Below are 12998 nucleotides of genomic sequence, written 5' to 3'. Positions count from 1 at the left end.
CCTGTGCTTCCTGACTATCTCCCCCCTTTTTCTCAGCTATGGCCAAGGAACCTCCAATCGCCTGGACTGTGACACACCACATACCACAACTCATTGTTTCATTGTTCGTCAAACAGATGGGAACCTGCCTGATGTTGAGACCCAAACACAACTGGAATTTGTGACAACGACCCACCCTCACGTTGAGGAGCACAATGATTTCCCACTAGCCTGAAAGATAAAAGATTCTCTTCCAAAGGAAACACACTGCCAGCGACACAAGGTCAGGAAGGTTTGGGCAAGGAAAGAAGACTGAGGATGAGAAGAACGAGGTTAATTCAAAAACTTTATTCTGCAAAAAACAATGTACGATCCATATTAGAAAGACCAAATGCTGAAGCACTCAGCAAATTGGCATATGATCAGCAAGCTTGATTTCAAAATGCGGCTCATCAATCCTTCCCTGTGGGAAACAATTCATAAGTGTGGCAGCAAGAGGCCAGGAGTTAGGAGGGGGCCCAGACGTTTCCGTAGGTGTCAGGGGCATGTAGATATGGGATGTTCCAGATCCATGGCCGATCTACAAGAGAGAGAGAGGAGACAGAAGTGACCGACCGCAGTAACAAGTGATGTACACGACCTCACAAAGAGACCTTTGTACAGGTGAAAAGTTTCTATCTGTTACTCTCTCGTGGGAGTCACTTGCCCTTTCCCTGATTGTCTTTGAGAGCAGTTAAGAGTCAGATACTTTGCACGGGGAGTGGAATCATGTGTGGGCCACATTAGCTACAGACACCAGACTCCCCTCCCTAAAGGGCATAACAAACACATCCTGAGGGTTATCGCTGACCAGAAACTCAACTGGACCAGGCACATAAACACTTTGGCTACAAAAGCAGGTCAGAGGCTTGGAATCCTACAGAGAGTAATTCACCTCCTGACTCCCTCCCAAAGCCCGTCCACCATCGACAAGGCGGCACGGTGGCACAGTGGCTAGCACTGCTGCCTCACAGTACCAGAGACCCGGGTTCAATTCCCGCCTCAGGCAAACTGTGTGGAGTTTGCACGTTCTCCCTGTGTCTGCGTGGGTTTCCTCTGGGTGCTCTGGTTTCCTCCCACAGTCCAAAGATGTGCAGATCAGGTGAATTGGCCATGCTAAAATTGCCCATAGTGTTAGGTTAGGGGTATGGGTGGGTTGCAGGTCGGTGTGGACTTGTTGGGCCGAAGGGCCTGTTTCCACACTGTAAGTAATCTAATCTTAAAAAAAGGCATAAGTCAGGAGCGTGATGGTATATTCCCCACTTCCTAATGGGTATGACTCCAACAACACTCAAACAGCTCAATATCATCCAGGACTAAGAAGCCCACTTTATCTTTCAGAAAGCACTGGTGGATCGAAGTGATCCTGTGACAGCATTTTGAAAGAAGAGCACAGGAGCGCTCCCTGGTGGCCTGGCTGATCTTTATCCCTTTAGATTAGAGTGGTGCTGGAAAAGCACAGCAGGTCAGGCAGCATCAGAGGAGCAATCTCCAGTACCTCTCTAATCTAGACTCTGATTTCCAGCATCTGCAGTCCTCACTTTTGCCTGATCTTCATCCCTCAGCAGCATAACTGGAAGGAAGATCAATAATTTAAATCACTGCTTTTTTCTGAGATCTTGACCTGACCAAACTGGCTGCTGCATTTCCCTTACAATGCTGACTGCACGTCCAGAAGTAGCTAACTCGCTGTAAAGAACCTTGCAGCATGGGGATATATAAATGCAAGTCATTTCTCAGTGCTAAGCTCTCACCTGGTGAGGGCTTGGAGCCAACATGGAGGCAAGTGTGAAATGGACCGAGGTCTGGTTTCTCTGGAGGTGATGAACCCAAAACTCAGAAATAACATTGAAATGGAAAAGACTGAAGCTGCTTGTCCAGTGAAGTGGCAGAACCAAGCAAGCTGCATGAAAATAATCCAGTGAAATGAACAGCCTCTCTTACTGTGGGTGGAAATGGTATCTGAACAAACTAATTGGTAAATTTCAATGATCTGTTGCTATGAGAATTAGAATATAATCCAAAGAAGAACATCTTTCTCAAAGGCACACTTATCAGTGCTCTTGTCTACTGCAAGGTGACCATTCCCACCCAATCTCACTAACCTATTTTGGTACCTTTCAACAAACAAAAGAAATGTATTTTTAGGCAGGATCTAGAGCCAAAAAAGGGATTGTCAGTGCACACTTCATGACAGTTCCCAACATTAAATCAATCTGCAAGCAAAGATTTGAAGGAACTCACAAACTGAGAAATGGAGTGGGAAACTACCAGATTTCTTCAAACAGTTATCGAGGGAGGCTGCTGTTCTCCAGGAACGGATGGTCAAAGAAACTACGGTATCTCAATCCTCAGGCAGGATGTTTCCCCCTGACTGCAGGGTCATGAACTCAGGGAACAGTCTCAGAATACAAGAATATTTTGGACTGAAATGAGGAGGAACACCTTCACTCAGAAGGTGGTGAATGTTTTGGAATTCTATGCCACAGACGGCTGTCACTAAGTCCAAGAAAGGGACTTACTAGTAACTAGAAATCTGTTTCTACCTTAACTCTACATTCTCACACTAACTCCACAGACCTGAGGGTCTGAATGGCCCACACACGGTCAGGAAACTTCTCTGTCTCCCCTTTAAGGCATTTCTTAAAAAGGTCAGATGATGATCCAATCTCCATTGTCCAAGCATTTTGACCAACTGACCCAATACCTTGTTAAATGGCCAAATATTGGCGGATAACAGGAGAACTTTGAAATATTTCACTACATTAAAGATGCTGCATATTGGGACATAGGAATGCAAAGGGCTATGGACAGAATGTGGACAGTTGGACAGCTGGTCTTTTAACTGAGCTAACCCAGGCACTTTGGGCAGAATGGCCTTCATTTAGCTGTACATTTCTATTCTATCTATGATTTTACATCATTACAAGTTGCTGGTGTCTTGAACTTAGAATCCCTACAGTGTGGAAACATGCCCTTCGGCCCAGCAAGTTCTCACTGACCCTCCGAACAGAAGCCCACCAGACCCATTTCCTTATTTCTCTACATTTCCCCTGACTAATGCACCTAACACTATGAGCAATTTAGCATGGCCAATCTTGCACATCTTTGGATTGTGGGAGGAAACCGGAGCACCCGGAGAAAACCCACGCAGGCGCAGAGAGAATGTGCAAACTCCACACAGACAGTCGCCTGAGGCTGGAATTGAACCTGGGCCCCTGGTGCTGTGAGGCAGCAGTGCTAACCACTGAGTCACCGTGCTGCCCGTTTTATTGCCACTGACATTAACACTTGTTGACCTCATTCTATTCCACTTGATATCATTGTCTCACTGGGTAGTTTGAAGAACTAGCCTCAGTCCCACAGAGTTCTGTTGATATGTCAATGGCTGAAGATCTAAGAACCCAGTGAAGGTGGGCGTTGGCAGCTGTCCTCCAAACAAACTGAGTTGGATTGGGATTGATGTGCTAATTATTACAGGTGCAAATTGCTGCTGATGTTGGAGACCCAAAATACTACAGTGTGGAAATACTTGTCATGTCTGACAGAGAGAAACAGAATTAGCACTTCGAGTCTCATATGATTAGATTAGATTACTTAGTGTGGAAACAGGCCCTTCGGCCCAACAAGTCCACACCGACCCGCCGAAGCACAACCCACCCATACCCCTACATTTACCCCTTACCTCACACTACGGGCAATTTAGCACGGCCAATTCACCTGACCCGCACATCTTTGGACTGTGGGAGGAAACCGGAGCACCCGGAGGAAGCCCACGCAGACACGGGGAGAACGTGCAAACTCCACACAGCAGTCGCCTGAGGCGGGAATTGAACCCGGGTCTCTGGCGCTGTGAGGCAACAGTGCTAACCACTGTGTCACCGTGCCACCCACACGGGGTGAAAAAAGGTTCACCAGGATGTTGTCTGGTATGGAGGATCTTAGTGATGAAGAAAGGTTGGATAGACTGGGTTCGTTTTCACTGGAATGAGTTAAGTCTTTATCTGTGTGGATTCTAAAGAAGAGTCAGGCTGGATGTGAAGTATTAACTCAGGTTCCCTCTCCACAGATGCTGCCAGCCCCATTAAGTTTCTGCAGCACTTTCTGAGTTGGTTTCAGATTTCCTGCATCCATTGTGTTTTGCTTTTATACTGTTAAACACGGTTACAGTGAAAGCACAGTTATTCTGAACTATGTATTTTGCTATTTTTCTAATATACTTTCCCATGGGAACTTGTATTCAAGAATCTGTACCTAGGTACCTCTGTACCCGAGATGGTGCCGTAAATGGCAACTTGTGAACTTTTCACTGTACTCAAGTGAGTACACGCGACAATAAAGCGAATTCAAACTCAGTTCGAAATCTCTGTTTCAGTTGGAATATTGTGTACAGTTCTGGCCCTCACACCAGCAAGGGATGTGGAGAGGGTACAGGAAAGGTTCACCAGGATGTTGTCTGGTATGGAGGATCTTAGTGATGAAGAAAGGTTGGATAGACTGGGTTCGTTTTCACTGGAATGCAGGAGGTTGAGGGGTGACATGACAGAAGTTTACAAGATGGATAGAGTGGAAAGCATGAGGCCTTTTCCCAGGGTGGAGGGGTCAATTACTAGGGGACACAGGTTCAAGGTGGGGTGGGGAAGCTTTAAAGAGATTTGCAAGGCAAGCTTTTCACACAAAGGGTGCTGAGTGCCTGGAACATACTGCCAGAGGTGATGGTGGAAGCAGACAACAGCAGCATTTAAGTAGCACCTGGACAAATACATGAATAGAGGGATATGGATCCTGTAAGGGAGGACAGTTTTCGTATGGAAGGGCAAAATGGGTCAGCACAAGCTTGGAGGGCCGAAGGGCCTCTTCCTGTCCTGTATTGTTCTTTGTTCTTATGAGTTTTGGAGCGTTGGGTGGTGAGACAGCAGGTGAAAGGACAGGGATTAAAATGCTGTGGAACTACTGAGAACAGTTACTTGAAAACGAATGATATAAAAGTAACAAAACATTCAAAGAAAGCCGAGCTATGGTTAAACTGTTTAACTCTTCTTTAGTGCCTTATTCTGAATCCACACAGATAAAGACAACATATTGCTGCAGTTCACAAAATCTATTCCTTTGATAAATCCGTTTAATATTTCAGTTTGATACAAGGCAGTGGGAAATTAATGGAATCTTTCTCTCGATGTCAGAGTTTGACAAAAATCTGAAGCATTAGTCCAGACACAATAAATTGTTCGTTGCCGACACAGTTACAGTTTAAGTTAAATCCTTTTTGGTCTGACACTGAGCATTGTGTGAAATGCTTGAGGCTTATATAGGAGTTAGATAACGCTTTCAATAGCAGGAAGGTGGAGGATCAGAAAATAGCTGAATAAAGTTTAAAATAATTGACAAAACAAGTTGGCGGGCAGTGAAGACTGTTTTTAACTCAGAGGGCAGTGGACCTTTGAAAGTTTCTACCTTCGAAGCTCAATCTTTGAGTATGTTTGAAGTTGAGATTTATAGATTTCCGATTACCAGGTATTAAAATGTACAATCAATTACACAGTAAACTGCCGTCCCTACTATCTGCCTCTCGCCTTCACCTCCGATATCCTGCTGGCGATCTACATCTCACTCCCTGTGAAAGTAAAGGGTGCACTTGACAACGTATATGCTACAATGAGTCTTGAGACAGAATACCCTGAGGCCTTGCTCATCATACCCATGTTAAAAATCACACAGCACCAGGTTATAGTCCAATAGGTTTATATGGAAGCACTAGCATTCTTCAGCAGGTAACTAATGAAAACTCCGAAATCTAGTGCTTCAAATAAACCTGTTGGACTACCACCTGGTGTTGTGTGATTTTTTTTAACTTTGTCCACCCCAGTCCAACATTGGCACCTTCTCCCCATGGCTCATCAGAACCAGTAACTTCAACCAGGCTAAAATCAAGACTGTCCTACCAAAATATCATCAACTCATCTCCTGTCCCACCACAGGTCCAAACATCCTTGCCCATTGCTACACAACCATCAAAAATGCCTACCATTCCATCACCCGACTGCACTTTGGAAAATCATATCCCAATACTGTAGTGCTTCTCCTGCCTGCCAAGCAGAAATTGAAGTGCGAGGATCCGGTACAGAAAATAGTGCAGTGTTGGTCTGAGGAAACTTCTATGGGAGTGCTTAGAGTCGGTGGGCTGGTCAATATTCAAGAACTGAGAATGCCAGCACAGTCACAGATTTCATCAGTAAGTGTGTAAAGGACTGCGTGCTGAAGAAGTTAATCCAAGTGTTCCCCAACCGGAAACCACTCACTACTGCAGTCCAGTTCTGAGGCGTTCAAGTCAGGCAATCCTGACCTATACAGGAAATCTATGTACGACCTTCGTAAGGCCATCAGAGACTCCAAGAGGCGATACCAAACTGAGATTGAGACCCAAACCAACCACACAGCCACACGTTGTTTGTGACAAAGCTTAAATGATGTAACAGGCTACAAAGCAACTTTGCAACAGTCCACCCCTCCCCGATAAGCTCAATGCATACTATGCTCACTTTGAATGGAAGGTCAGTGAAACAATGTCACCTATTCCAACAGCCTCGGGTGCACCTGTACCCACAGTCACTGCTGCAGACCTTAGAACCAGCCTTCCTGAGAGCGAACTCATGGAAAGCAACTGGCCCGGATGGAGTCTCTGGCCGTGCATTCTGATCCTGTATGGACTAGCTGGTGGGAGTATTTGCAGACATCTTTAACCTCTCCTTATTATCATCTGAAGTTCCCACCTGCTTCAAGAAACCACCGTCATCCCAATGCCAAAGCAAAATCGTGCAGCGTGCCTCAATGATTACCATATAGCTCTGACCGCCATAACTATGAAGTACTTCAAGAGGTTAGTCATGGCTCACATTAACTCCAGCCTCCCAGCCTGCCTTGATCCTTTGCGATTCGCCTACTGGTGCAACAGTGTCCAATGCAGACACACCATCTCCCTGGTCATACACTCATCCCTGAAACATCTGGATAACAAGGATACCTACATCAGGCTCCCACTTATTGACTACAGTTCCGCCTTCAATTCCCTAACTCCAAACAGACCCTTTCCAAACTCCAACACCTTGGTCTTGGCTCTCCCCTCTGTAACTGGCTCAACTGCCTGGCCATAGACCACAATAGAACAGGTGACAACACTTCCTCATGATAATCTTCAACATCACAGCCCCACAAGGTTGTGCACTCAGCTCACTACTATGTGCGAATCCTCACTACTATGCTACTTATACACTCACGACGGTGTAGCCAAATTCCAACCAACCCCATTTACAAGTTTGCTGACACCACCACCACTGAAGGCCAGATCCCCAACAATGAGACAGTACAGGAAAGAGATCGAGTGCTCAACGGCATGGTGTAAAGACAATCTTTCCATCAACATCAGGAAAAGAAAAAGGAGCTAGTTATTGATTTCAGGAAGTGGAGTGGAGGGAATGCCCGTCCGCATCAATCGTGCAGAGGTAGAAAAGGTTGAGAGGGGGAAGTTCCTGGGAGTGATCACCATCAGCCCATCCTGGTCCATCCACATTGACAAGTCAAGAAAGCACAACAATGCCTCTAATTCCTCAGGAGGCTAAGGAAATTCACCATGTCCACAATGACATTTACCAATTTTCATAGGTGCATCACAGAAAGGATCTTAATCTGGACATATCACAGCATGGTATGGCAACTGCTCTCCCCAAGACCACAAAACACTACAGGGTCATGAACACAGCCCAGTCCATTACATAAACCAGCCTTCCATCTACTAACCTCATCTATACTTCCTGCTGCCTTAGAATAGCAGCCAATAATCAAAGATCCCTCCCATCCTGATTATACTCTCTTCCGTCAGTCAGAAGATACACAAGTTTGCAGTCCAGCCCAGCCCAGCAATTGGGGATAGGCAATAAATGCTCGCCTTGCCAACGATAGCCGTAAGAGTTTCTTTAAAAAAACACAACTCCCTGTGGGAGGAAACCGGAGCACACGGAGGAAATCCACACAGACACAGGGAGAATGTGCAATCCCCACACTGTTGCCCGAGGGTAGAATCAAACCCAGGTCCTTGGAACTGAGAGGCAGATGATTTAACCACTGATCCACCGTACCACCCAAGATTTCATAGAAGACCTGGTAAGTGAGAGACGTAAGAACAGCTTCTCCTGGAGAAGGGAGTTCAGGACACTTAGGAAATAGATACCTCAGGGTAAGGGGTTTAGTTTGAAATTCCAGATCAGAAATATTTGGTTAAAACCTTGAAGGGGTTAGTTGAAGCTAAGAAAATTTAAACTTGGTTGCGTGAGTAACCAAGGAAAAGGCTATCAAACTCTCGAGATTGGGAATTTGAAAGAAACGGCTAAGTCAAATTTACAGATGTGACAGAGAAGGGAATTCTCTCTCTCTCTGGTAACTGAATACTATAAATAAGAATAGATAGGATTTTGTTTTGCTGTGTACGTAAAAATCTTCCAATCATGCTAAACGTAAATAGCTTGGTTTGTTCGATCATAATTTCATTTCTTTTCTGTAATAAATATTGTGAAAATCAAACTTGCAGAAATGTTTAAGTGAAAGACCACCTGTTTAAAAAGAAACCTATGGAGTCACATTTCAGTCTGGGACCCAGTAGTAACATCAGCTGAGATGATAAGACGAGGTATAATATCACATTCAGCTTTGGGGACAAAACATCAGAGCAACGGAGTGCGGACATTCACCAATGGGAAGCTTCATTTTGTGAAGAAAGACTGGGAAAAAAAGAATGGGAGGAGGCCATTCTGCCCCTTGATCCTGTTGCACCCTGAAATCATGGTTCATCTGTGACCTAACTCTATAGTGTATTCCCCCTACCCCATATTCCTTAATATCTTTGCCTCACAAAAAATCTATCAATCTCAGATTAAAAACCATGAATTGACGATATCTATTGTTGGCAGTTCCACTCTTCTATATCGGCCTGTCAAATTAACTGTGCTTCTCTCCGGCAATGCAACCATAACATGCCAAGTGTTTCCAGAACTTTCTGTTTTCATCTCAAATTCCCTGCATCCATCTTATTCTGCTTTTGATCACTGGGAAAGTATTGGAATATTGTCACATTGCTGTTTGTGGGATCTTGCTGTGCTGACTTGTGCCCTACATTTTAACAGTGATTCCGCATCTAAAAGTACTTGGCTGTGAAGGCGCTACATAAATGCAAGTTGCTCTCCTCACACTGGCATAGATAGGGAAAGCTAAAACATGACCACTAACCAAGAAGACTCACATCCAAGTGAATGTACATGAGAAATGCAATTATGTCAAAGGAAATGAAAGCGTATCATTGCTGTTTGATATATCTCTTTTTTGTTACAAATGCTGTGGATTAAATAACAGATCCGAGAAATATCAAAAGGGCAACGCTAACAGCTGTGTGATGACTAAAGGTACAGTTTGTAAACAGAAGAAGCGCACTTGGTTAAGCTGCAGGAGGGCAGAGGTCAATGGTGTAGAGTCACCGACTTAGTTTGGACATTGACCTGGAGGACACATCACATGACCTGCTCTGGCCCCAAGGTCCCTGCCCCCATGCTCCTGTCCATCTCCAATTCCCATGCACCTACTTCCTTCCCACAGCCATTGGGAAAACCAGTAGACTTTGCTCAGACGATTGGAATATTCTAGACTGTTGGCCAAACAGCCAATGTTTCCCATATGTGCCAGATATTTCTAACTAAGAAATAGAACCATTTGAGGATCTTTCTTCTGAAAATACACTGACTCTAATGTCCCTATGATTTCTCTCCCCGGGGGGTGTGTGTATTGATTCCTTGAGTATTAACTACCCCAAAGTGTTCTAGACTAAGTAGGCTTCATGTCTTGACTCCAAACTTGTTCTCAACTGGATAAACCCAAATGGGCTGATCCAGTCTCTAGTCTCTCTCTTACTGACACCCGAACTGGGAGAGGTGAAATAACCAAAACAATGTGACAGGGATCAGGGTAGGAAGGTTTTAAGTATTATCCTGTTCTAGGAAGAGGTCTCGTGTCTCTTTTGAGCCTCTTACTCCAGTCAATGAGATTATGAATGATCTGTAACCTACCTCTGCATACTCGCCATACATCGAGTCATACTGCATAGAATCAGACCCTTCAGTCAACCAGTCCATGCCAAAAATAATCCCAAACTGAACTAGCCCCCACCTGCCTGCTCCTGGCCCATATCCCTGTGTTCCTGAATACTTCTGGAGCTCTCCCCTGGTCGATGTTTATTCCTCAAACAAAATCACAAGAAATACATGGTGCCTAGACTATTACCTCCCTGCTGTTTGTAGGACCTCTCTGTGCCCAAATTAGCATTACAAACACCGGCTATACTTTACACAGGATTTACTTGGCTGCAAAAATACTTTGGCAAAGCGAGGACTGCAGATACTGGAGAGTCAGAGTCGGGAAGTGTAGCACTGGAAAATTACAGCAGGTCAGGCAGTATCCGAGGAGCAGGAGGATCGACGTTTCAGGCCCTTCATCAGGAATATGCAAGGAAAGGGGACTGAGAGATAAATAGGATGGTGGGGTGGGACAGGGGTGAGGTAGCTGGGAAAGCGATAGGTGGAGGGGAGTGATGGTGATAGGTCAGGTGGACAGGTAGGACAGTTCAAGAGAGCAGTGACGAGTTGGAGGGTTGGATCTGGGATGAGGTGGGGGCTGAGGGGAGATGAGGAAACTGTCAGGTCGATGGTGGTGCCGTGTAGTTGGAAGGTGCCAAGACAGAAGATGAGGCTTTTTTCCTCCAGGCGTCGGGTGGCTAGGATTTGACAGTGGAGGAGGCCCAGAACTTGCATGTCCTTGGCGGAGTGGGAGGGGGAGTTGAAGTGGTCAGCTACAGGGTGGTGGGGTTGTTTTGTGTGCGTGTCCCAGAGATGCTCCCTGGATTGTTCCACAAGCTACCGTCCTGACTCTCCAACGTAGAGGAGACCGTATCGAGGGCAACGGACACAGCTGATGAGGTTTGGATGTGCAGGAAAATCTCTGCCGGATGTGGAAGGATCCCTTGGGGCCTTGGATGGAGGTGACAGGGGAGAAGTGTGCGTGGAGGGATTACACCTCTTATTGGCAGCATGGAGAGGTGCTGGGAGTGGAGTGAGGGTTGGTGGGGCCGTAAACCTAACGAGGGAGTCACGGAGGGAATGGTTTCTGCGGAACACAGATAGGAGGGAAATATATCTCTGGTGGTGGGGTCTGATTATAGGTTGCGGAAATGGCAGAGGATAATGTGCTGTTAATGCAATACACTTTAGGACACCTTGAGATCAGAAGGGCATGTTGTTTTAGATTTATTCATGGAATGTGAGTACTGTTGGCAAGGCAAGCACGTATTGTTGTGCAAAGGATGTCAGACCCTGGAGTAATATTGAAGTTATCACGGAGCTGCCCCTCACTGGACATAAATAGGATAGTGGAGTTAAGGCAGGTGAGAGAGAGAAAGAGAGAGGAGAGAGGAACATACAGAGAGCTGAGCAGAAGCTTATAGAATTCATACAATAGTCTTTAAACAATGTAACAGTCATTATAATCTGATTGAATATCGTGTATTGTAGTATTTGGCTATTATATGCAATAAACAATATTATGAAGAAGCCCAAGGCTGAAATCAGCTCTTGACTTTGCCTTCTCCTTGACTAATCTGTTTTGATCCAAAACTCATGAATGTCGATACTAAGCCACATGTCAATGGATTGACTGCCCACCTCTAGGCACCCTTGACAGGTATTGTTAAGTCACTTCCTTGCATTGCTGCAGTCCATGTGCCATAGGTGTCCCATAGTGTGATCAAGGAGGGAGTTTCAGGATTAGGGTTAGAACAAAGGATCAGAGTTAGCATGGTGTGTTAGCTTGAAGGAGGTCTGGATCTTTCCACTGTGTCTTTTCCCTTCTCCTCTGATATTATATATGTTCACCTTTGTTACCCAGGTCCAGACTGACCAGACCATAAACAGGGATATAGGCATCTGCCAGTAAGGCATCACCTGAGGAGATCTGCCAGCTGTATGCAAGCTCAAAATCATTTATAAAATAAGCTGCACCAAAAATAAAATGAGTTGAAGATAAGGCAATGATTAGAAGTTTAGATATCTAAAGAGATACTTTTAAAAATTAAGCTCTGGCTGTGAATAATTGAAACAGCAAATTACAGCTCTTAAAAACCTCTTTTTGTGCTGAATATCAATTAGGCCAAGGGGTGCATTGTGAAGAATGTTTAGCATCAGTTGAATATACATTATTAATGAATTCCTTTCCTCTGTTCCTCTGCATATTAGCAGGATTTGCAGTCAAACAATAGTGTATAAACTGACAGCACACAGATTTAAATCACACTGAAGATTTTCGACCATTACAGACTTTGTATTTTTCTGTACAGTAATGAGTGAAGATATTGCTCATCGTCAACACTGGTTGCGTTCCATTTTCAATGTCAAAAATAAATTACACTAAGATTTTGGAGTGATAAAGGCCATTAAAAGAGATTGATCTGTAGGTAGGTGGGAACTCTGAAGGCTGTGCATTCATTTTATGATGGGTTAAAGGACCTTTTTTAGTGCTGTAGACCTCTAAGGCTTCAGCACAGAAAGTAAACCTGACACAACAGCAATGGGGGACTTGAACCCTGGTCTCCTGACTCCGAGGTAGGGACACTACCACTGCGTTACAAGAGCCCTTTACAAAGTCCAATATTCAGCATCTACTCTTAATCAACTCTGGAGCTGTTCTTTTGACCCTTAAAAGGATCTACATTTTGAACACAGAGTGAAGCCACAGCTGTCTATCACCTACCTTTGCTGCTGTAGTGTTCTGGAGGAAGATCATATGGGACAGGGAATGACAGCTCCGACACCTTACAGTCTGGTAATCGATCTTGGCATACTGAAAATCGGCCAGTTTCTATCCCCTGGTGATCAAGAGAAACAGTATGTGAC

The 12998-nt window shown here is 44.9% G+C and overlaps 1 protein-coding gene across 2 annotated transcripts in view; it reads right to left on the bottom strand.

The window, feature by feature from the left end:
- Positions 1–312: 312 nt before the first annotated feature.
- tdp1 (tyrosyl-DNA phosphodiesterase 1) overlaps positions 313–12998 on the bottom strand; it is a 162801-nt gene continuing 150115 nt past the window's right edge. For both annotated transcript variants that reach the window (XM_060828584.1, XM_060828585.1), the window contains 2 exons: positions 12856–12970; positions 313–559 (listed from right to left, as the gene is read on the bottom strand). In XM_060828584.1, coding sequence (XP_060684567.1) covers positions 486–559; positions 12856–12970 — 189 coding nt within the window. In that variant the 3' untranslated portion in view covers positions 313–485. The remainder of the gene's footprint in view (positions 560–12855; positions 12971–12998) is intronic.

This window comes from Hemiscyllium ocellatum, chromosome 8 (genome assembly GCF_020745735.1).
Source record: "Hemiscyllium ocellatum isolate sHemOce1 chromosome 8, sHemOce1.pat.X.cur, whole genome shotgun sequence".
Taxonomy (NCBI): Eukaryota; Metazoa; Chordata; class Chondrichthyes; order Orectolobiformes; family Hemiscylliidae; genus Hemiscyllium; species Hemiscyllium ocellatum.
The sequence above is the reverse complement of the archived record's forward strand: the minus strand, read 5'-3'. Positions and strand labels throughout refer to the sequence as shown.